The 25,632-nt window shown below is 33.1% G+C and overlaps 1 protein-coding gene across 4 annotated transcripts in view; it reads right to left on the reverse strand.

Annotated features, from left to right (window-relative positions):
* Positions 1–25,632, reverse strand: part of RB1 (RB transcriptional corepressor 1) — a 106,902-nt gene that overhangs the window by 56,375 nt on the left and 24,895 nt on the right. For 3 of the 4 annotated variants that reach the window (XM_072976223.1, XM_072976227.1, XM_072976224.1), the window contains 9 exons: positions 22,175–22,294; positions 17,052–17,090; positions 16,002–16,069; positions 10,905–11,015; positions 8,419–8,561; positions 6,244–6,321; positions 3,979–4,088; positions 2,924–3,001; positions 223–310 (listed from right to left, as the gene is read on the reverse strand). In XM_072976223.1, the coding sequence (XP_072832324.1) occupies positions 223–310; positions 2,924–3,001; positions 3,979–4,088; positions 6,244–6,321; positions 8,419–8,561; positions 10,905–11,015; positions 16,002–16,069; positions 17,052–17,090; positions 22,175–22,294 (835 nt within the window). Of the gene's footprint in view, positions 1–222; positions 311–2,923; positions 3,002–3,978; positions 4,089–6,243; positions 6,322–8,418; positions 8,562–10,904; positions 11,016–16,001; positions 16,070–17,051; positions 17,091–22,174; positions 22,295–25,632 lie in introns of those variants that run through there. The other variant, XM_072976225.1, reaches the window with a different exon arrangement.

Here is a 25,632-nt window from a genome sequence, read left to right on the forward strand (position 1 = left end):
AATGGTAAGCAAGGCAAATAGTAAACATGAGAAAAAAACAGTCTAAATAAAACAATGCTACTGATAATATCTAACTTGGAGGGTTTAAAAAAGCAAGAAATAAGATAACAGACAATACATGCTGATTGGGAAATTAGTGTTTAAAAAATACTCAGTATTTTAACTTCTAATTTCAAATTTCTTTGCCAAAATATCACAATAAATGCTTCATACTTGGCTTACATTAAAGTAGGAAATCAGGTTTTCTGATGGTTGATCACTTGATGAATTTAAGATCATCATTAATTGCTGAATGGTATTCATAACAGTCCTATGGAAAAAAAATAGGAAGTAGTGTTAAGCAAAGAAGGAACAAAAAGAAAAAAATGATATGTGTCTATTTCACAAGTTACATACTATTTTCAATCTCACAGTCTTCTGTTTCTCTCTAAGAAGTGCTCTGAAGTAATTAAGACTTTACAAAACCCTTAGTGTGGAGTTGTTCATAAGGAACTAGGAATTACACTTTAATCTTTAAGAAAGGGTATATCCATAATCAGTAAGTTTGTAATTAAAGAACTGATATGCTTATTTACTAATAAAACTATATATCAATAAAACTGGTCAAAGTAATGACATTATTTTAAGGAGAAAACATAAAAATGGCATCAAAATAGTAATCTTTTGAGAAAAATTATGATGATTAACTATTAAAATTTTTCAAAAAAGACAGTAAGATATTTAGTAACTCAAGTAAAGAACCAAGTGACTGACTGTCCTTTACAGAGATCTTCAAGATAAAAGCATATGTAATTTTAGAGGTCATCATTGCTAAAACATAAAAGTAGGTCAATCTCCTAAGATCTCTTTAATTGTATAATTTTGTGTGTGTGTGTCTGTGCATGTATGGGTGGTATATGGTAAATATTAATGTTCCAATTTTGGAATAGCAGTACATTGTTACTCTGTAGGCAGTGTTTAATGATGCAAAAAAACTAGAATGTTTATGGCTGAAAAGGTCCTTAAATATTATTTAATGAAATATGTTTGGTGTTCTCAGTCAAGCCTCTCTAAACTGCTATCTACACTTCCTAGAAGAAGAAGAATATGCTAAATATGAATTCATCAACTATTTATCAAATCTGGTCTTGCTCTTTCATTCCCACTGCCTACCTCTTGGTTCAGATCTTTAGCGTCGCTTAACCAAATTACTGCAATAGATCATTTTGACAGAGATTTTGCCTACGTCTACGGCAGCAGGGTCTGGGCATATGTAATTTGAAAATAAAAACTCAGGTTATCCTAATTTGCACCCCTGGTTTAGAACCGCTGAGACAGACAGGTCTCTCTATTTCCCACCACGTCCTCTTCAGTCCATCTCTTCACAAACTACTACTACATAACCTTTCAAAAATCAAGTCTGATTTAATCCTATCCCTGCTTAACCCCCCATGTACTGTATATTCTGCACAAGCTGCTGAAGTCCAACCTTGTGAGTATGGAATATAAGGCCCTTCATGATCTAGTACCCACCCTCCTCTCCTGCCATCTCATCTTCCTACTTAGTTAATCACCTCAGAGCTGCTTACAGCTCCCCAGACACATCGTGTGGTCTCATACTTTGGTGCCTTTGCACAGACCATCACAGTCTCCTGTGACACAACTTAACATGTTTCAAAATTCAGTTCAAACATTACTTCACAGAGTTCCTTCTGTGGCATCTCATTAACTTGTCATAAGCCTATTACTGTATTTAAACAAAAATAAATTTTTATATGTACATACAGTCATTTGAAAAGTATTACTGATTGCCTACCATGTACCAAGTATTATCCTGGGTCCTAATTATCAAATGGGGAACAAAAAAGTCACGGTCCATGCGGTATGGACTTAAAAGCTGCTGTGGGTATTAGCAAAAATAAGCAAACATACAAATGAATTTATAATTACAAATTGTGATACATACTATGAAGGAATAGAGCAGGATGCTGTGAGAAAGAATAATATTGGAAATACTTCAAAGAGAAATAAATCATTAAAAAAGCAGTATCTGTACAGGAATCACATCATAATAAATGTGTTTAAAAATAAAAAATAAAAAGTAATATTTGTGCTAAACCTAAAGAAAGAGTAGCAGCTGGTTGTTCATAGAAAGAAAAGAAAGAAGAGTTTCAAGAAGAAGGAGAAGCAAGTGTGAAGGTCCTCAAGTACAAAAGAACTTAGAGAGTTCAGGAAACTGGCTAGTTCATCTTGAGTACGAAAACGAGATTGGAGAAGATAATATAAGCTAGATCATAGAAGATCTTATAGGCACTGTTAAGGAATTTGCATTGTATTCCAACTGCAACAGGAAGCAATCACAAGTTTTAACAGCAGAGTGAACGTGACCTCATTTACATTTCTAGAGTATTATTCTGGGGGCTCTCTGGAGAACATACTTGTGGTGCGGAGAGAGGAACAGTCATGAGAGTAGAAGCAGCAAGATCAGCTGGAAGGTTACTGCAAAAAAAATCCAAGAGAAAGAGAAATATCTTGGACAAGGGAGGTAAGAGTAGAAATGGAGAAAAGCAGATGGACTTAAGAAATACTCTGGAGGTAGACTCAACAAGCCTTAAAAACAGATTAGATGTGGGAAGTTAAGTGAGGAAAAAGACATAAAAAAATGGTTCTAATCCTTCCAGGTTACACAGACCAAATAGTGATACTTTTTTTTCTTTTTTATTTACTGAGATGGGACACATTCTCACTCTAGGTTATATTCCTTAAGGATAGGCAGAACTATGTGTAGCAATCGTATCTTCAGCAACTAGTGAAATATCTGGCACACAAAGAGCACTCAATATATATTTGTTGCATGTCATTGTCAACAAATGAATAAACCCAAAGCACTATAAAGCAATGAATAAATAATTATAATGAAAATCAAAAGTAAGAAAACTCATACCTAACTGGAGTCTGTGGAAGAATCACATTCACCTCTTCGTCGGGATTACTTTTTTGTGGAGTTCTCTGCATTTCAGAACTAAATAACGATAAGCAAAGTCATTCTAATGGAAAATTTACAATTTGTGCTTTATGAGTCAAAAAAGCAGTACATTACCTTCTGCTGCCTCGTAACATCATACAAAATGGTTAAGTAAATAACAGAAGTGATAGGAAATAGATGATCCAAAAGATGCTTAAATAAATAAAATTTTATTTTCATTATTGTTTTTAAGTTGGGTTTCTTTCCATAGGTTTATGACAAATAGATGTACAAACATCAAGAATATTTTGAAAGTGAAAGTTAGATGTTTGTTTTCTCCAGAATATTAGATATTGATGACATTACTAGCCAAGCTGTTCAGTATTAAAAAATATCAAAGCTCAAGTTTTTCAATCATTATGCCTTCCAAAAACTTTACTTTGACTTAAATAAAATTAAAAACACTTTTCTTATGTTTAACTTCCAAAGTGTATATGTACGTGTGTGTGTGTGTGTGTGTATTAAGTTAATATTTAAAGATTTCATGCTGAAGACATAAAATTAACCACACTTGATGATTCTAAAATTTTGTACAGGCACATCTCATTTCATTGCACTTCACTTCATTGTGTTTGACACATACTGTTTTTATTTTACGTATTGAAGGTTTGTAAACCCTGCATTGTCAGATAATGGTTAGCATTTTTTTAGCTATAAGGTATTTTTAAATTAAGGCATGTACATTGTTTTTTAGATATAATGATACCACACATGTAATAGACTATAGTACAATGTAGACATAACTTTTATAAGCACTGGGAAACCAAAACGTGTGTGAGTTGCTTCATTGCAATATTCACTTTATTGCAGTGCTCTGGAACCAAACCCACAATATCTCAGAGGTGTGCCTGTAGTTAGTCTCAACCAGTCCCACTTCAGGATTTTATATGACAATTCAAGAGAATGCAATTTTACATTAACTTTTAAAAAATGAAGCAGCATATTAACAAATATAAATATACCATGTACAATACCTGTCTGTAGGATCAGCCTGAAGAGTTTTATCATGATCCAGAAATAATCTTGCATCTAGATCTTTGTTTTTAAGGTAAATTTCTTCATACTGTTTAGAGAGACTTTCCACCTCAAAAGAAAAAAATATTAATGATTATCTTTTTCATGTCATTATATCTCAGTGCACAGAAGTACAGATTTAATTACAGAATTTTTGTAAAACATACACTTAATTTTGCCTTATATAGACTTCACACACAATATAAATAAGGCATATCTAAATGAGAAGTAAAGAAAACTGCAAAATTTTTCAACTCTAATTTTAAACCTATTTTATGTACCCCAGACATTAAAATTTTATCTAGACAAGGATCACCAATGCTACAGAAGAATACTGAAATGGAACATAAGACAAAAATTTAATTGCCAAGATCTTCCATTCCAAATACCCCTCACTTTTAATCTTCTACTACACTTATCAATATAAAATAATTTTTCAAACACTGTAACAAATCTTCTTGATTCAAATCTTGATTATACATTCTGCCTATCTTTTCTTTGCATTCTTTGGTTCACTCTGACTCCCCTAATTTAAGTATTCTGGGCAAGAGTATTTGCTCAATTAATTACTCCAATTAACATATTTGCACAATTTATTTCCAATCTTATACACTTTTTCAATTGCTAGAATCTGCAGTTCTTTTATTAGTTTTGACTCATAATTTTCTAATCATGATATAAAAACCAATGCTCAACAGACAACAACTATTGAGCATACCTTCTGCAGTGACTTTTAAAGCTAAAGTGTTTCCAACCTGAGAGAGCCAAAACTGTATTCTAAAAGGAGTGGTAGGAAGAAACCCAGTTAAACGTAAACTTTTTGTTTGTCTGCATACGTTTTTAAGGCAGAACAGTCATTCATGTTTGGCTAAGTTTAATTGTTGTTCCTGCCTTATTTCAGTGAGGCACTAATTATCAATCATTTATTGATCGGTAGCTATTAGTGCTATATGAAAAATACTGGGGAAATAACAATAACAACAATTCTGTAACCCTCTCATAGGGAAAAAAATTACCAGTGTCCAAGATTCTTTGTAAACAGTGTATTTTGGGGGACATAAGTTGGTAACAGGGCTCAGTAATACAGTATGTGGCCTCTACTTGTCTCGTTAGTACCATGTCTTAACACTCTTCTGCTCTGTATCCCAATCTTCATGAGTTAGTTGGAGTCCACTGAACAGACCTGGAAATGTCACTTCTCATGAATCTTAGCTCAGAAATCACATCTCCTCCAAACAACTTTCCACAAAACCTATCTGCCCCACTTTGGATTAGGTAGCCCTTCTCTGAGGTATCACAACACCCTGTGCACACATCTGCTAGACTCTTGTAGACTCCTGTAATGTTCTACTTCATCTTTCTCTCCCATTAGCACCTTAATGACAACTGACTGTGAGTTAAATCTCTACTAATGATATCTAGCGAAATGCCTGGCACATATTAAGCACTCACCAAATAACTGTTAAATGAATAAGCTCCTTAATTCAAGGACTAGCTACCTGATTCAGCCTAGCTATCTGATTTCAAGTCTTTTGGTCTTGGTGACTCATTCTAGCTGCTTCTAAAACATTGCTTTATCACTGAGAACTTGTCTTCATCCTTTATCCAAGCATCCTTTTGTCCACATATTTCACTTTACCACATAAAGTTCTCAGTTGTTGTGTTCTCATTGAAGAGCAAGATATTTGAGGCAAAATGTGAAAAGGAACAGGTAGATGGATGGCATACCTCTAAGGAAAACATTTCTACAATATAATCACAGTTGTTTCAACTGAATTTATTCCCAATTAAGTAATTCTTTAAAATACTCAAAAGAGATCCTCCAAAGTACAGTAATGTCAATAATACTGACAGCACAATCATGGAGCCTATGTTTAAGGAAATGTAGCAAAGTGAATTAGAATAAAAACTAGATTGTGGAAATTTGGTTACATTTAAATATTTAATGGCATTTAGAAATTCAAAAGCCTATATTTTGATTTTCGAAAAATTTCAGTATAAATCAATTTCTGTTGATTAAAAAAGGCTGCTTATTTATACATTTGAGCATATACTCAAAATGATTTTTTGTTATTATATGAAGTTGATTCACCACAATTCTATTTAGATTCTTTCCTGGAGTGAAAAATATTTAACATAAAGTGATCTTAAGAAATTTAGACTATTCCTCCCTCCCAAAAGTCCTAAAACACATTAGCTTTTTATTATGTTTTCTTTCAGATTACCTCTGGAAGTCCATTAGAAGCTACAATTCCAAGAGAATTCATAAAAGGGATAAAATTTTTGAAATAAACATTTTTCACCTGAAAAAGATAAAGTTACAACATGATCATTAAAATTTTTTTAAAATTTCTGTCATTATTAACACAAGACTGAGAGTGTTAACTGACATTTTGATCAATGACTTACATTCAACCCAGTGTGATACTGATTTATAATTAATTCAATTATTCACTTTTTAATTTATGTGAGGCAGATTTCAGGTTATAAAATGGAGGTGCAGGGTTTTATGAGAAGTAAACCCATTGAAACCAACTTCAATATCCCATATTTAACAAATGGTATAAAGATGGGAGACTCAAAAAAATTAAGCAACTTAACCAAAGTTACACAGTGAGGAAGTGGCAGAGCTGGAATTGAAACTCAATCTATCATCAAAGCCAAACTCCTTTCACTTCTCTAAACTGTGTCTGATTTTTTTCCAAAGCATATTTTTTGGCAACTACACACATATGTAGCTTAGGGAATATCAAGTCAATTATTTTAGCATAAATTCAGGAAAATAACTTGTTTTTTAAGAAAATAATTTCAAATACTCAATTCAATTCAAAACCAAGTGAAAATGTTTTGTGGAATTATGCACTTTCAAACAAAAAATCCTACGTTAACATGGACAATAAAGACCATCCCCGGAAAACTTAGAGTTATAGCCCTGGCTATTCTACACTTGCAGTATGTTTTACAATTTTAAACAACTTACTTTTCTTCATTTAATGTCCTTTTCCAACTTTGGAGTCTATGTTTATTAAGGCAGAAATAATTTAAGATCTTCCTATTAATAAGTTTCTATCTTCTATTTCACAAATAAGTTTTAACAATAAAGCTTCTGTAGTATTTATTAGTACAACGTTTTCTAGTTAATTCCCACTTAATTGGAATAGTTATAAGGTAGGTGGTTCTATTTAACCAATTAGTATGACTAACCAATAATTATATAACCATAAATATAAGTACAAATATTTATATAACCATAAATGCTGTATGTAAATAATCAATTAATGTGAATTACCATTAAAGCTATTAATCACCTATACTTTACAAGCCATTATTACATTCTAAATTATTAAATATAATTTTTTTTAAAAAAGGAAAAACATGATTTATTCCTGATTTTTAAAATGCAATTTTATAAGTAGTTCTGAAATTTACAGAATTAACAACCAGGAATTAGAAAACTGCATTTATTCCTATTCATTATCTTCAGGCACTAAGCAACAGACTAGAGAAAAAAAAGCAATATTTCAACTACATTTGTCAGCTTATTAGCAAAGATAATTTGTGATTCTAGAAAAGTAAAAAAGTAAATACATATGTATAAGGTTTATGTATCTATGTATTTGTTGAAATTAAAAGCCACAGTGCTAAAACCCAGATATCTTGAGAAATCATTCCAACACTTCTTAAACTACATTTTGATTCCTTCCCAGAGCTGACAGAGAAATTTCAAAGACGCAACATTTCAGACAGCTATTTGGCGGTAGTGAGTAGTGGAAATATAACAATCTACGAGAGAAAGAGCATGGCACAGTGAAAGAAGCACTCGTAGCAGATGTTCCAAAGTATAGACTCTGTTAGTAATCAGCTATCAGTCTCTAGAGGCTTGTTTACTCATGACTAAAAGGAGCTGAGAACATTACTTGTAAGATTCCTTCCAATTCCTTCCAATCTAGCATTCCAGATTTTATTAACAAGATAAGCATTTCTTGGGTGTTCATGTATTCTCTACCAGCCGTTAACATTAGAAAGAGAGTAATTATAGATGGCTGAACAGAAATTTAATGTTAGTATCACTTATCACTAAACCAAACACTAGATCTTAGCAGGATATTTTAAAACATTAGGGTTATCAGTAACCACAGAGGAATCAAAGAACAAATACATTTGAAAACTACTAACTTAATGATGTACATTTCAGTGATTCCAGAGTGAGGGAGCTACTCTCTTGAAAATCAAAGTAACTTAATATGAAAATTAAACTTTTTCTAAATATTTTGCTACTGCAAAAGAGTTGGCACTAATTACAAAAAGCAAGCTCATCATGAAAGAATTATATACTGTTAGGAAGAACTTACATCTAAATCTACTTTAACTATTTTAAAGAAATCATGAAGTTAAATTACCTCATCTATATTACATTCATGTTCTTTACAGAGAACTTCAATAATTCTTGTATCATTTTCTAGTTGTTTTGCTATCCGTGCACTCCTGTTCTGACCTCGCCTTGGTGTTCGAGGTGAACCATTAATAGGTATTACAGCTGTTTCTGTAAAAATGGTAAATTAGATAAGAACAATTGCACATTCCACTGTATAAAATAATGAAGTATTCTAATCATAATTCGGAAGGTCAGAAATAATCTTGGTAACATTCTGCTACTTTTATTTATTAGGCTTCATTAAAAGGCTAATGGTTTCATCTATTTACTGAGTATCTATGTAAGTTATATACTGGTAATAGTTTCTGTCATCCCTATTCTATTCTGCCCCCAACTAGCCCAAAAAGAAACTTACAATCCCATAGACAAATAAGAAAAAGGCAAGGGAAACAGCCAGCTTATAGACTAATTCTAAGTGTATACTACTCAGTCTGCAAGGGGAAAAATGTTTTCTATCTTAAAAGAGTCTTAAAAATAATAAGCAAGTATTTATGGATTCAATTTCTAGACATAGGATAAAAATAAATAAGTTTAATTTAAAGTTTTAGCAACACTGTATAATTATAATGCTTTTAAAAATAAGCATATAAATATAATAATGTGATACTAAACTGCGATTTAAAACAAAAACTCTCCTGGATTATTTTGAGTATTTCCAATTCAAATTGAACATGGATTCAGCTATTAAAGAGATCACATATGACTCAGTATAAAAAGTATTAACTGCCTCTAGGCCCGACCAATAACTTACAGGAAATTGAGAGGACAGAGGAACATGTTAAACTATACCACAGAACGCAATCAGTAAAAATTAAACCATAGGAAACTCAACAGAACAAATCACCTGATTATTTAATAAATAAATTATAAGAAAAGAGAGAAAGAAAGATAGATGCAGGAACTTTTTTTAAGACTTAAAAGCATGTCAATCAATCACAAAGTATAGATCTTATCTAGATTCTGATTTCTCAACCTGTAAAAATTTTTTTTAAATTACTTTTATAAAACAATTGAAAATATGGACACTTACTTGATATTTGGTGGTATTAAGGAATCACTATTAATTGATTTTTAGGAGTGATAAGGGTACTGTCTTTATACTTTTTAAAAAGACTTTATCTTTCGGAGATACATACTGAAATTTATAAGGATGAAATGACATGCAAAAATGTGCTTGAAAATAATATAGCTGTGGAACTGAGCAGTAGATAGGACTACGAGTTGACCATAAGTTAAACACTGAGGGCAGGTCGTAAGCACATAAAGGCTTATTATACTAATTTCTACTTTTATGTTCACTTGTAATTCTCTGTAATAAAAATTTAATTTAAAAAATTTATCATAGCCAGTCAATTCAACACCTCATCCCATTTCTCTTTAATATGGCACTTAGAGAATTAAATATGCATTTAAATTATCCAAAAGAACAAAGCCTGTCAACCTAAAGTTACATCCTACATCAACTTATTAAAGTTATAACATTAAAAAAAATGAGGAAAAGGGATATAAAGATTTTTAAAGATTCAGAAATTTAAAAAATATATTGTCTTCTATTTTTTCCCTCTATTTTGCATGTGGTTTTCGCTAAGCAACCTGCATTTACTGTCAAATTATGTTCAAAACATTTTCAAAATTTTGCTCCAGACTTCATTTTTTCCATGATGTTATTGTTCACAAAGATGAACTAGATTTCAGCTTTTCAGCCGCTTCAACACCACTTTGAGACTTCTATGTTTTTAACTGTCTCTAGTAATCAGTTCAGGCTTAGTTAAGTTTACATTTTTCCACAATGTAATAAGTGATTTTTAAATCCTACTCTACATGCCACCAAAGGAAGTAGCTCCACTCTAAGAGAAATATACTTATCTTTGCTTAATGTTATCTAATTATTTCAGGAATAATTATTATTTAAAGACACGTTCCACCTCATCACCCACTGAAGTGGATCAATTACAGTTTATATGCAAAAAAAAAATCTATCACATAACCATTAACAAAAGTTTAGTTAATCTTTTCCTGTAGAATGGGCCACTCTTTCTCAAGCAATTTCTTTCAGATCTGTGCCTTGTCTCTTGATTTTCTCTTTACTGGGAATGCCCTTTCCCAACTTCCCACAACACTCAAATCCTAACTACTCTTCAACACTCAGTTCAAATGCCACCACTTTTATATGGTCTTCCTCTGTCTTCCCCAGCTGAGAAAACTTTCCCATATTCGAAACTCCCAAAGCATTTGCTGTGTTTTGGCCCAGACCATTTTCAACCATATACTTTAATTACTTGCTTGTCTTATCTCAACTTCTGTGTCTTATACTATAAGGGCAGAGTCCATGTCTGATTTCTTTTTTATTGCTCCCTTGGCTCTAGAACCATGTTTTGGATCTAGTAGACAGTCAATAAACAACTGTTGAATGATAAAGTAGGAAAGGCATAGATTACTTAAAATACTTACTATATGGTTCTTTGAGCAATGCAGGAGGTGAGAGTTTGATAAAATAGTCAAGGACACAGAGCATTAACTGAAATGAGATCACCAGATCATCTTCCACTTGCAATACTTCCCCTGAAAATAAAAAAGATTCACATTTTAAGGTAGAGATTGAGGTCTTTTAAGTCAGGGGAAATTGTGGGTATGGGTGTATCTATATATTCATTTATCCAACAATCACTAGAAGCATATTACAGATCTTTCTTTTTCCCTTTTTTTTTTTTTACAAAAATTCAGTTAGATTTGAAATATATAAAAATATATGAAGTATAATTCAACCATGAGAATTTTACTTTTAGGTATTATTACTATAATTCAGTCCCTATGTCTAAATTTATATTGACTTTTTTTTCCTTCTTTAAACTCACTTCCAGTTTTGGTTACAGTTATAAAATTCACTACCCCTGAAAATCATTTTGAAGAATGACACATGCTAATCTTCAATCCTATTTATTTGTGAAACCTCAAATATTTTCAATTTTAACCCACCTTAAAAATATTACAATAACTAAAGCCATTAAGAAATAACATCGCATAAACAACAGAAAGGACAAAAACCATGTGATCATCTCAATAGACGCAGAAAAAGCATTTGATAAAATTCAATACCCATTTATGATAAAAACTCTCACCAAAGTGGGTATAGAGGGAACATATCTCAACATAATAAAAGCTATATATGACAAACCTACAGCCAGCATAGTACTCAACAGTGAAAAACTCAAAAGCTTCCCACTAAAATCTGGGACAAGACACGGCTGCCCACTATCACCACTCTTATTCAACATAGTCTTGGAAGTCCTAGCCACAGCAATCAGGCAAGAGAGAAATAAAAGGGATCCAAACTGGAAAAGAAGAGGTAAAAGTGTCACTATATGCAGATGACATGATACTACATATAGAAAACCCTAAAAGGTCCACACAAAAACTACTAGAAATAATCGAAGAATTCAGCAAGGGAGCAGGTTACAAGATTAACGTTCAAAAATCAGTTACATTTCTTTACACTAATGATGAATCAACAGAAAAAGAAAGTAAAGAAACAATCCCCTTTAAAATAGCACCCAAAGTAATAAAATACCTAGAAGTAAATCTAACCAAGGAGGTGAAGGACTTATACACAGAAAACTATAAAACACTGATGAAGGAAATTAAAGAAGACTTTTAAAAATGGAAAGATATCCCATGCTCCTGGATTGGAAGAATCAATATTGTTAAAATGGTCATACTGCCCAAGGCAATCTACAGATTTAATGCAATCCCTATCCAATTACCCAGGACATATTTCACAGAACTTGAACAAATCATAATCAAATTTATATGGAACCACAAAAGACCTGGAATTGCCAAAGCATTACTGAAGAAAAATAAAGAGGCTGGAGGAATAACTCTCCTAGACTTCAGACAATACTACAGAGCTACAGTAATCAAGACAGCATGGTATTGGTACAAAAACAGACATATGGACCAATGGAACAGAATAGAGAGCCCAGAAATGAACCCACAAACTTTTGGTCAACTAATCTTCAACAAAGGAGGCAAGAATATGCAATGGAATAAAGACAGTCTCTTCAGCAAACGGTGCTGGGAACACTGGACAGCAGCAATGTAAAGCAATGAAGCTAGAACACTCCCTTACACCATACACAAAAATAAATTCAAAATGGATCAAAGACTTAAACATAAGACAAGATACAATAAACGTCTTAGAAGAAAATATAGGCAAAACATTATCTGACATACATCTCAAAAATGTTCTCCTAGAACAGTCTACTCAAGCAATAGAAATAAAAGCAAGAATAAACAAATGGGACCTAATGAAACTTACAAGCTTCTGCACAGCAAAGGAAATCGTAAGACGAAAAGACAACCTACAGAATGGGAGAAAATTTTTGCAAATGAAACTGACAAAGGCTTGATCTCCAGAATATATAAGCAGCTCATATGACTTAATAAGAAAAAAACAAACAACCCAATCCAAAAATGGGCAGAAGACCTAAACAAGCAATTCTCCAAGGAAGAAATACAAATGATCAATAGGCATATGAAAAAATGCTCAATATCACTAATTATCAGAGAAACGCAAATCAAAACTACCATGAGGTATCACCTCACACCAGTCAGAATGGCCATCATTCAAAAGTCCACAAATGACAAATGCTGGAGAGGCTGTGGAGAAAAGGGAACCCTCTTACACTGCTGGTGGGAATGCAGTTTGGTGCAGCCACTGTGGAAAACACTATGGAGATTTCTCAAAAGACTAGGAATAGACTTATCACAGGACCCAGGAATCCCACTCCTGGGCATATATCCAGAAGGAACCCTACTTCAAAATGACACCTGCACCCCAATGTTCATAGCATTTACAATAGCCAAGACATGGAAACAGCCTAAATGTCCATCAACGATGACTGGATAAAGAAGAGCTGGTATATTTATACAATGGGATACTATTCAGTCATAAAAACCGACAACATAACGCCATTTGCAGCAACACGGATGTTCCTGGAGAATGTCACTCTAAGTGAAGTAAGCCAGAAAGAGAGAAAAATAACATATGAGATCGCTTATATGCAGAATCTAAAAAACAAAACAATACATAAATACAAAACAGAAACAGACTCACAGACACAGAATATAAACTTGTGGTTGCCAGAGGCACAGGGGGTGGGAAGGGATAGACTGGGATTTCAAAATGTAGAATAGATAAACAAGATTGTACTGTGTAGCACAGGGAAATACATACAGGATCTTCTGGTGGCTCACAGTGAAAGAGAATGTGACAATGAATGTATGTATGTTCATGTATAATTGAAAAATTGTGCTCTACACTGGAGTTTGACACAACATTGTAAAATGACTATAACGCAATAAAAAAAAGTTAAAAAAAAAGAAATAACAAAATTAGTACATAATTATATAATCATCTATAAAGTAATTATTTAGCACAAAATCCTAAAAGTTTATATAACAAATATACAACTGAAGAGCTATAAGGAAAGAAATGTATAAAATAAATACCTAAGGAAAAAACAGTGGAGCTACACAAAATATAGAAATCATATATCTATGACATATTTGCTTATGGCTCTATTTTGTGTATTATTTTTAACACAGAAGTTTAATTTGACTCATTTTCTATCTTATTGGTATCAGACTGCTAAACCACTAATAATCCTAATACTGAGGGTGTAGAAACTCCATGAGGATAAAAGGTAACCTTACATCAGGTAGCTTTTCTACAACCATAGGTATGGTACAAAAATATGTTCGTAATATACTTAGAAATTATTAAGAAATAACATAGAGGTAAAGAATGATATCAAGAAATTCTAGTTAAAAACAGTAGAGTGAAGTTAGATCAAAGAATCTCCTTTCCAATACCTAATAAAATGAAGGGGGAAAAATGTACTGGTTAAGTGCTAGTACTAACACCAAATTTAAAACATAGTGACTCAGAGTATCCTCATCTTTCTCCTCTTCTTACTTGGACGGAGTAGAAATCACTGATGAGAGAGGTACAAAATGGTGGAAATAAACAATTACAGCAACTTTCTGACAAACATAAAGATTCCAGCATACTATGCTGAATTAGGTAACAACGTGAAACCTAACACAATCCTGTTATAGAAGCAGGACAGAACGGCCATATAATGGCCACTACAAGTGCCTGTTTTAGAGTTCATTCTAATAAAAATCTCAGAACCACAAAGACTAATCATTCCAGATGAGGTTCCTACTTTCTCCCTCATCCTCTGACTAAAAGTGAGTATAATAAAAAAAAACCTGCTCTCATATGGTTTCTCTTTGGGGTCACAGATAAAGTATGAAGTTAGTGAAGGGAGATTTAGTAACACTACATCAGAGAAAAGAGAACATCATCAGGTCAGGGTTGCCCACATAAAGCCCTAGCAACATGTGGAAAAGAGCACAGTGATTATGCAAACACATACAGAAAATAAAAAAACACAATCACAACATAAAAAGGGAAAAAAAATCAGAGAACCCATTCAAGAAAAGAATACACAACCAAGTTGTCCTTCAGGTATAAAGACTATAGACATGACTCCTAAAGATGCCAAACACAGAAAACATGGTGCTAAAAAGCCTTTTTTTGAAAAGTTCTTCATGGTAAAATCTAGCCAGTTAAGGATAAGCCAAAATAAAGAACTCAAAAATGGAGAAGCTATGATACAGGAGGGACAAAGGCTTCAAATCCACTGAAATACAGAAATGAGACTAACAAGTGTGATAATTATAATTACAGAACAGCATGTAAATAGAAACCTTGATAATGTGATGATTAAAAAAAGCAAATCTGAAAGCAGGGAATAGGGAGGAGACAGCAAAAGTGAGAATTCTTTTTCTTCAGAGCAGATTAATATATATTGTTTTAAATCAAAACACAAAGTTAAATATTCTGTTAATGTTTTCATAATGCTTTTTCGTAATTTTAGAGAAATATTTTAGGAAATAATACTGCGTAACTGACAAAACATTTATCTAAATTTAAGCAACTATATTTCTCTTATTTTCTTCTGTAAAATTTGGGTAAAATTAGTTTTTATATTTTAAACACAGCAGTATAATATGACCCTATTTTTAGAAAATAATATCTGTGAATGCACTCACCCACCCACCTTTTTTTTTTATCAGAATGTATGCACAAAAATGTATCCGGAATGACAATCACATAATTTTAATGATGATTATTTTAGGGGGGGTTTGGGTAATTTTTCTACATTTTCCTATGCATTTTTCTGTATTATTTGAATTCTTCATCATGAGTATATATCATCCTTATAAAAACAGCAACATTATTCTTCAAAAAGGAAAGGAAGGAAGAGAGAATGAAAAATATTAGAAACGGAAATAAAATGAGACATTTTCAAGGTTCCCTCCAGTACCAGAATTACAGGAACTTGCTAACAGTTAAGCCACACAGAGAACTGGGGGAAAGGGGAAGCAACATTAAACTGAATTAAAATTCTGAGCTTACTGAAAAGAATTATCAGTTATTACAACTGAAACATAAGCATGTAACAAACATGATGACTTTACCTTTAGCTAGTAAAAATGTGATCCAAGAAACTTTTAGCACCAACATAGAAGTTATTTCAGTAGATATCCTAGTAAACAAACAGAAAGTAGAAAAAAAAATCACAATGACAGTTTTCCAACTACCTTTTTTTCCTTTTTTAAAATACAAACTGGAGTTGATCACATAATAGAATACAGTCCATTTCAAATGCACAAGTTACACATTAATTTAATCTGCCTGAATTCAGTTAGTGTTTTTACCAAGATATTTATATTTTCCCACAGAGTAGTATATATGTTTTTTTAAAGAAAATATTGACTACTTCAATTCTAATCTAAAAATATGCACAGGAAGTGGTATAATATGACATACTTGGTTTCCAATTAATACCTTTCTGCTCTTTGTTTTCTAATTAAAATCAACACTGTGAACAGAAAAACAGGTTTTTGTGACTCTACCAATTTATACCTTCATAAATTTCATGTCATTCTCTTCCTAGAATTAACAAGTGGAATCAACAGATTGATAGAACTAATAAACATACAATTTCCCTTTGTATCACTCATCTTCAGTATTATCACTTCAATGGGGCAGAAAATCTCATACTACTCATTCTGTTTTCAAAAAAAAAACCTCTAGAGCTCTTACAATAGTATAGTGTTGGAACATGTATCGTACATTTCAAAAGAGTATTTGGAAAATTTAATATAGACTCATATTTATTCTTACACAAAACTACGCTCTGAGTCTTAGTTAATAAAATGCCTGTAATAGAGTCTCAATAAAGATTTCATCAATGAATTTGCATTTTTCTCAGAGTTGGTGAAATGTTACACTGAATCAGCTTCAACCTTACAAGTTCTCCCTTGAAGTAAAAGACATGTATTTCATACCATTTTCTTTCTGAAAAAATAAATAATCTGTACAGGGCTTAAATCTATGAACTTAATATATGAAATAGCATGAAATAATCAAACCAACCCAGAAATCATCAGCATGTTTGGGATTATTCCAGAAAAATCTTTTTAAAAAACCAAAAAGTGAAAATTAACATGCTCTGAAGTACTTACGAACTGCTGGGTTGTGCCAAGTATATAAGTTCACATGTCCTAAAAGGAAGAAATAATTATATTAACATTATGGTTTTGTAAAAAATTACTTTTTAATTTTTTTCATAATTTAGAAATTAATTTTATCATGCTTTATTTATCTTAAGGATACTTTTTTTTAAAGTACAGTATTATAAAACAAAGTTAAAGCAGATTTTTCCGATTTATTTTGACATGACACACATCACTGTAATATCTAATTACAAAAGGATTGGAGTCCACATGTGCATTTGTAACTTGGAAAACATTCTGTAATTGAATCTTGACCTGGTTAGAATCTCAGGTCAGGTCATAAAAGCCTAACTAACTAAGAGTCTCACTGAAATAACACAACTAAAAACTACTATAAAACCTACTTATTTAGGACAATGACTTCTAGAATGGGGGAGTAAGGATCCATGCAGGTCTGGTCCCCGGATCCATGCAGGTCTGGTCCCCGATATAATAACTGGTAAAAGTATTTTAAAAAACCATTTAAGGTCTCTGGAAATTTTCCTAAGGGCATATGGCAAAAAGTGAAACATTTCTTCAAGAAAATCTACTAAATCTTGGTAAGAATAATGACAGACTGTGGAATTCAAAGCAAAAGTCATTTTCTCCTCTCCTCCAACTCAGCATAACAAAGCTCTGCCCCTGGAAAGTGTAGCTAAGACACAGGGCTCCTCTCTCCCCAGCTCCCATCCCAGAACTCTCTCTCTGGGAAGAACAGGCTACCAGCATTTCTCATCAATCCCCGTCCATGCTGCAGTAGGTCTCTCCCAAGCAAGAGAAGCTGAGGGGTCTGCAGCTCCTGTCCTCCACCTATCTCCCATTCATAGGGTAAAGTTTTACTCTGGGCACAACAGATCAAAAATACTGACTTCTCTTGCCCCAGCTGGCTCATAGGACAGAGGTTCCAGCCAAAGGCAATCTGAGAAGACCAGAGGCTATCGCCTCTTCTCAGTGCCCTACTCTAAAACAGAGGTATCACTCCAAGAAAAGCAACTACTGTCCCCACCCAGACCTCCGAAGCCGTGGCACAGAAGTGGTGCCTAGGGAAAGGGAGGCCTTAACAACAGAGAACCTTGAGCTCTCCCCAAGGGAATTAACTATATTTGGATATGTGGGGACATTCAAGGCTAAGAGCACTGTTGAAAGCAATATAGATTTTAGTGGAAGTAAGTAAGAGGAAGCTGACTGACTCATGAAGAGAAAAAAGCTAAACCCTAGATCATTCAGGCAAGAATTAGGGAAAGATAAAGCTAAGAATAGCTCTCCTGGTATCAGAATAAGCCTCAAGGCTGGTCTCCTAGACTACTCCTGCCAAGGGTGCCAAATTTTAATTGGATTAGACTGTGAAGCAATTTGTGACCCAGAGCATTGTCAAAAACAATAAAGCAATCAGTCAACAATTAGTAGGAGGTAACAACTAGGTGTGATATCAGCAGAGGCAGTTAGCTTGACAACAGGGAAAAAGATAGTCAAAGAGAACCCACTAAAACCAATGTCAGCTCAGAGTGACTGTGCACATACCCAAGGCTACATTAAAGAGCAGTATCAGAGGCTATATACATTGTGGGAAAAATAAACCTCACTGAAATGGTATAGCTAAGTCACTAAACAAATAAACAGGAAAACAGCAACAACAGCAATTCTCAGGAGAGAAAAGCTCCCAGAGTTACTACAAGGTTATCAAAAATGTCTAGTTTTCAAAAATAAATATAAAATATGCAAAGAAGCAGGAAAGTATGACTTCTACATAGGGAAAAAAAGCAGTTAATAGAAACTTTATTTAAGAGAACCAAGACGTCAGACTTAACAAAGACTTCAAAGCAGTTATTTTAAATATGTTCAAAGAACTAAAGGAAATCATGCTTAAAGGAGAAAAAGGTATGCTGACAATGTCTCATCCAATAGAGGATATCAATAAAAAGATAGAAATTATTTTAAAAGAACCAAATGGAAATTTGAGTTGAAAAGTATAATAACCAAAATAAAAAATTCACTAGAGGGGCTCAGTGATCTGAGCTGGCAGAAGAATCACTAAACTTGAAGACAGATCAAGAGACTATGTAGTCTAAAGAACAAAGACATAGAAGAAGAAAAAAAAAATGAAGAGGCTCACAGAAATGCTGGACACCAAAAAATACACCAATATATGTATAATGGGAGTACCAGAAGAAAATGGGGAGAGAGAAAGAGAAAAAATACTTTAAAAAATAATAGCTGAAAACTCCCAAATCTACATGTCCAAGAAACACAACAAGCTCCAAGCAGAATGAATGTTAAGAGATCCACACCCAGATATATCGTAGGATAAATGTTGAAAAACAGAAAATCTTGAAAACAGCAAGAGAAAAATGATCCATCTCATACAAAGGAACCCAATAAAATTAACAGATGACTGCTCAACAGAAGCAATGAAGATCAGAAAGCAGTGGGATTACATATTCAAAATGATAAAAGAAAAAAAACGTTAACCAAGAATCATACATACAGCAAAACTATCTTTCAAAAGTGATGGCGAAATAGCTTCAAATAAAAACAGAGCATGTGTTGATAGCAAACTCACCTTACCAAAAATACTAAAAGAAGTTTTTCAGGCTTAAAACAAGCGACCCAAGGCAGTAATTCACATTCACATGAAAAAACAAAGAGCAATGGTAAAGGTAATTATCTTATTATGAGAGATCGTATAACTACATATTTCTTCTCCTTTCTTCTCCTAATTGCTATAAAAAGCAACTGCATAACACAGAATGTATATATTGTATTCTTGGGCCTATAACATATAGAAATGCAATGTATTTGACAACAGCACCACAAAGGAGGTGGGTGGGGTCAAAGCTTTACTGGAGTAAACAAATGACACTAAATAGTAAATCAAATCCACAGAAAGAAATGAAGAGGAGAAGAAATGGTATATTAAAAAGTTGATATAACAAACTCTATTAATATACACTTACGCTCCTTTATACACTCCACTACTTTAAAAGACATATAACCCAAATATCTATAAATAGATGAATGGATAAATAAAATCTGATAGAGTCATACAAATAGAATATCACTCCATAATAAAAAGTAATCAAGTATTGAAACATGCTACAACATGGATGAACCATGAAAATATGCTAAGTGAAAGAAGCCAGTCACAAAAAATATGTAGATCAAAAATTTATATAAAGAAACCTACTATGTTATAATAAAAAGCAGACAGTAATCAAGAGGGAATTTTTACAATTATAGAAAAGTTATTTAATGTCAGATGCATTGTTTTATATCATGTTGTAATTTGCTGTAACTCAAAACAGAATGTTACCATACAGTAAAGACAATTACATTCAAATATAAATCTGTGCTGTCTAATATGGTAACCATAATCACCTATGGCTATTGAATACCTGAAATGTGTCTGGCTAGTCCAAATGAAGTCATGCTGCAAATGTAAATTATGCACCAAAATACTCAAAAATACTTAGTATGAGAAAAAGAATATAAAATATCATTAATAACTTTTATATTGGTTTCATGATTTTCTACTGAAATATAATTCACGTAACATAAAATTCATCATTTTTAAGTGTAGAAATTCAGTAGTTTTGGTAAATTCATTTTGTAACCATCACCACTATCTAATTGCAGAATATCTCCATCACCCCAAAAAGAAATCCCACATCTATTAGCAGTTACTTCCCACTCCCTTCACTTCCCATACTGTTTATTAAGCAGTATATGCTACGAGGTGAACTAACCAGTAACATTATCTTTCTTAATTCTTATAATTATCCTGCAAGAAAAGTATTATTATCTATATTTTACAAATTGAAACTGAGATTTAAAGATGTTAATAAACATCTTTCCCTAGCTCAGTGAGCAAGTGACAAAATTAACATTCATACCTAGATCTGTTTAGCATTTTAAAAGTTATCATAATCACTAAAGCACACTGCCATACATACATATAGTCTACCCTGAAATAAACAGGCTTTGGTATCACAGTTAATCTTCCCAATTGCTCTTCAGAAGAAGGTACATGTAAGACAGAAAAAAATCTATCTATCTACTTCAAGGCCAATAAACACCAAAGTATCTCATATAACTAGTCAATAAAAATTCTAAAGCTCTTTTACAAAGTCCTGAGTGAACTTTTAAAGGCCAAATCTGACTATGACACCTCTAGCTTAAAATCAATGACTCTCCATCACCTGCAGTTCAAAGTCCAAGCTCCCTATCAATCTAATCCCTTCCTACTGTTTAGTCATTAGCAGTATCAAAGTAAATTACACTACTGCTGTGGCTTTGTACACATTTCTCTCTGCCTTTCTCTGTGCCTAGGATGCTCAGTCCCAGTTCCTACACACTTTGCTTGGTGAGTTTCTATTTACCCTTTAACTCCTACTCAGACATTGCCTCCTTCCATAGTTTTTTCACCCCAGAATTATTCTTCTCACCCTTAAAAACATACAGTATTTTGCCCACTATATAATTTCTACTTCTTACAAATAATCCTCTACAATAGAGCATCAAATGATTATTGCACTTAATTTTATTAAAAAATATAATTTATTTATTTACTATAAGCTTCTTGATGATCATAGTGTCATATGATTTTGCACCCCCAGGATCTATCATACAGTGGGTACTAACAGTCACTTCGTTAATGCTTGTTGTAGTTTAATTTATTTGCAGTGAAACAGCTAAAAGTATAGTTTCTTGAAGTATATTCCAAAAAACACTACTTCTTCTAAACCGCCATTGGGAATACAAGTCACAGCTTAGCAGTATAGGTCACATATATCTTCCACTCCCAACATGTTTTCTCTTTCTAAACATAATAGCCCTATCAGGAAGAATTTTAAATTTAGGTCACTCTTTTCATTCAGAACTACAGGTCTTCTGGCAGAGAAGGCTAAAGTGGAAACTAAGCTTTAAGTTTATTAAAACGGATGAGAAACATGAGTAAAACAAGTAATTTTGTAGGAAACATTCAGAATGTATATGATTGGACAAATAAGAAAGTTAAGACTATTATGGGGACAAATCAAATCATGAACAATGACATGAAAAAGAAGGGTGTAATACTAATAACATTTGTACTTTACCTTTCTAATTTGCTGTAGAGTGCACACAGTACATTATACTTCTTCAATAGTCTTGACATAGCATTATCAACTTTGGTACTGGTATCAATTTCTTTTAGTAAGTCAAAGAATTTATAGACACTACAAAGGAAAGAAGAGAAAAAAATGAATCCATAACTTAAAAAATTCACTTTGTTTCATTTTCAAAGAATAGATATTTCAATATAAAAGACTGTTAGCCCTACACCAAATCACTATTACATCCTTTGGAAGGTATTAATTTTTGCATTTTATCAGAATTTAAAAAAGAAAAAAAGCCTTAAACCTATACCCCTGAATCTACATACCTATGCCTCTTCCACCTACTTATCATCAAGACTATAGAAAAAAAAAATAAAGGTTATTACAGACACACACATATATTTCTCCCATTTTTAACCAGTAAAATAGTTTTATTTAATTTTTTAAAAGGTATCAATGTGAAAATTTCCCAAAGCTGGGAATAACAGTCTAGAGCCCTTATATTTATTTCTATATCTATATGTTTTAAAATCGTTAAGTTCACATCCATTCATCCAATTCCAACACAAAACCACATGGTTCATTCCAGTGTTTCCCTTTCCATATTTATAACTCTTCCTTGACAGTGAGAAACTTGGGATCCAGATATCTTTAATTTACTTATTTAGTCAATCCCCTGGATGTAACCACTTTCCATCTCCCAAGCTACCAATTCCCCTACGTGAGTGTCCTCTTCTCTTGCTCAGACTGACTTCCCATCCCCGACTGCCCCCACCCATCCACATGGATACCTTCCTCACCCTGGTAGGGCTCTGACTCCTTATTCCAGACTGCCCTTACCTCATATGTGCCATGACTTCCTATACCAGCTGCCCACACACCCTGATTGGGCACTGACATTGCACACCAAGCAGCCTGTGTCAAGAAGCATGCCCCCCACTCTGCCCGGGTAGATGACCTCCTCATCCCACTTTGGCTCTAACATCCTTCTCTGAGCCCCATGGCTCTACCCCACCACAGATGCACACACCTACTTTCTGCACCCCACCAATCATCCAGGACTGAATTGTTGGGGAAGAGAAAAAGAAAACTGATTAAAAATTTTAAGTTGTTTAAATAATAACTCTAAATTATTCTTTATTGGTTTCTATAAAAATTAGCCTTTCTGAAATATTAATACATATACTGTTCACTACTGAAAAATAGGGCAATAGAGATAGAAATCATCAACTGCACCATCCACTCTCGTTTCTAATCAAGTCTGTCTAAGGAATTATATCAAAGCAGCTAACCATACTATGGAGGAGTCACCAGATCCATCTATAGGCTGCCTCACAACCTGTAACCTGAGTTATAGTCTTCATTCCAAAAAGTGGGCTGCACCACTCAGACATCTATCCCGAGAACCGGAAAAATAAAAGCTTCAGCTACTTAGTAGTGGGCAGGAACACAAAAGAAGGTTATGAAAAGTTCTACTGATATAGAAGAGATTGGGGTAGCCACGACAAGCTTTGTGGAAAGGCAAATAAAGGGAGAATAGAAGTGATACAGAGTAGGCAGTCAGGATGTTGCATGAAAAGAGCCAATGTGCAGAGAAAAAAAGAGGAAGAAATCAACCTTAGGACGGCGTTTATTCCAGAACCACTCTCACTGCCAGTTTTTACAAGACACATGGTCATAACTACCTACAGAGCACCGTGAAAACTGTGAATTGTTAATACAAAGCCTTTTTTCCTAGGGATAACTTGAGTCTCTATTCCTTCTGTAGCCCTCCTCTGAAGGAAAAAGAGGGCAGGAAGCTGAGAGGGAAGGAAGGCAGGCAGACAGGCATAAAAAGCCCTAATTAAGACACACAGATCTGAGGGTAACTACGTACTCTACAGCAACGCTCCCTGGATTGTTACTGGTCTGTAAACTGTTCACCAGTCCACAATTAAGTACAGAGACTGAGAGTCGCACTTGAAAACTATTATCGCAATTTGACACTAATTTTATGCCTGCTGAATCTAATAATACAAAATTTGGTCCTATGTCTAGTATGATTTTATTTCATTTTTCTAGTAATTAATTTACATTACATTTAAAAAAAAATCCATCCATGATATATTAGAAAGAAACCAGTCCTTCACTGGAGCATATTTAAGAAGCAGTGGTCTAGAAAACATTCCTGGATAGTTATCAGAACACTGAGAAACACCCTAAGAAAAGTTGTACCAAATATATTACTAAATTTATTATAATGATATTATTTACATTTTATAAATGCAGTGCTGCTTTACAAAATATAGTGATATTACGTCCATTTTATAAATCAGTGCTGCTCTACACTCAGGGAAAAGTTTAGGAAAACCTTTACCAGAAAAATTCTTTCATCTTATAGATAAAAGATACAGATAGAACCTAGTAGAGTATCATAGTGCCTAACAGTTGGTAAGTTTTGTTTCCTTCCCCTTTTTTCTGGGCTGGGCAGGTGGGGAAAAAGGGTGTGTGAGGAGCCTAAAGAGAAAAAAGAGATGAAGACCTCACCAGGGCCTACGTTGTTACAGACACTGACTCTATGAACTGTCTATTTCTCTATTCACTGTAAATTATTTAATTCTCATAATTCTGTGAAGTAGGTAATAATTTTCGTTTCATAGATTAGGAACCTGGGGCTTAATTAGAAGAAGCAATCTGCCCCATGTCATATACCTTGTAAAATAAACCCAGTCTATCTTAAACCAAATATCCATACTCTTTCCAATCTTCTGAGGCCACTACAACATTTCCTGAATGAATGAATAAATTAATGTAGAATTTACTTACATACTTAGGTTATTTTTCAGCTATATAGAAAGAGGTAAATGAATTCTAATTCAGTAAGTTAAAAATACAAACACCAAGGCCTTTGTTTCCACATTTTATTTAGAGGTAGTAAGGAAAAGTGTTACCAAAAAATGCAACAATTTAATTTATCTCATTTACACAAAACCCTAATTATGTTCAATTTTAGATGGCTTTATCCAAAAACATACAGGTACTACTATCTTTTTGGTAAAAGTATTTATTTAATCTTACATTTTGTAAACACGCTGGAAAAGAAATGACTGGAGGTCCCAGAAGGCTCTTCTGAGTTGTTACAAACAAATTAGTAAACTCTTATGAGGCTTATAAGCTCAATACAGATATTATTTAAGTAATAACTGGGGCAAGTATTGTAGTGGATACTCAACTGAATATACAGTCTCAAAAAGTAAATAATTATAATATCTGTTATATTCAACAACCTTAAAATTTAATAAATCTTTATAATTCCTTTAAGATAGACTGACACTACTTTTACAAAGAAGTTTTAATATATAATAAGCCTACTTCATAAATCCTTGCTTTTCTTGTCCACTTTATCAACAGCTACAATTAAGAAAGTTTACAGATAGTGAGAGACATAATGAAAATTTTCCCAGGATACAAATTGCTAC

The sequence above is a fragment of the Vicugna pacos genome, chromosome 14 (assembly GCF_048564905.1).
Source record: "Vicugna pacos chromosome 14, VicPac4, whole genome shotgun sequence".
Classification (NCBI taxonomy): domain Eukaryota; kingdom Metazoa; phylum Chordata; class Mammalia; order Artiodactyla; family Camelidae; genus Vicugna; species Vicugna pacos.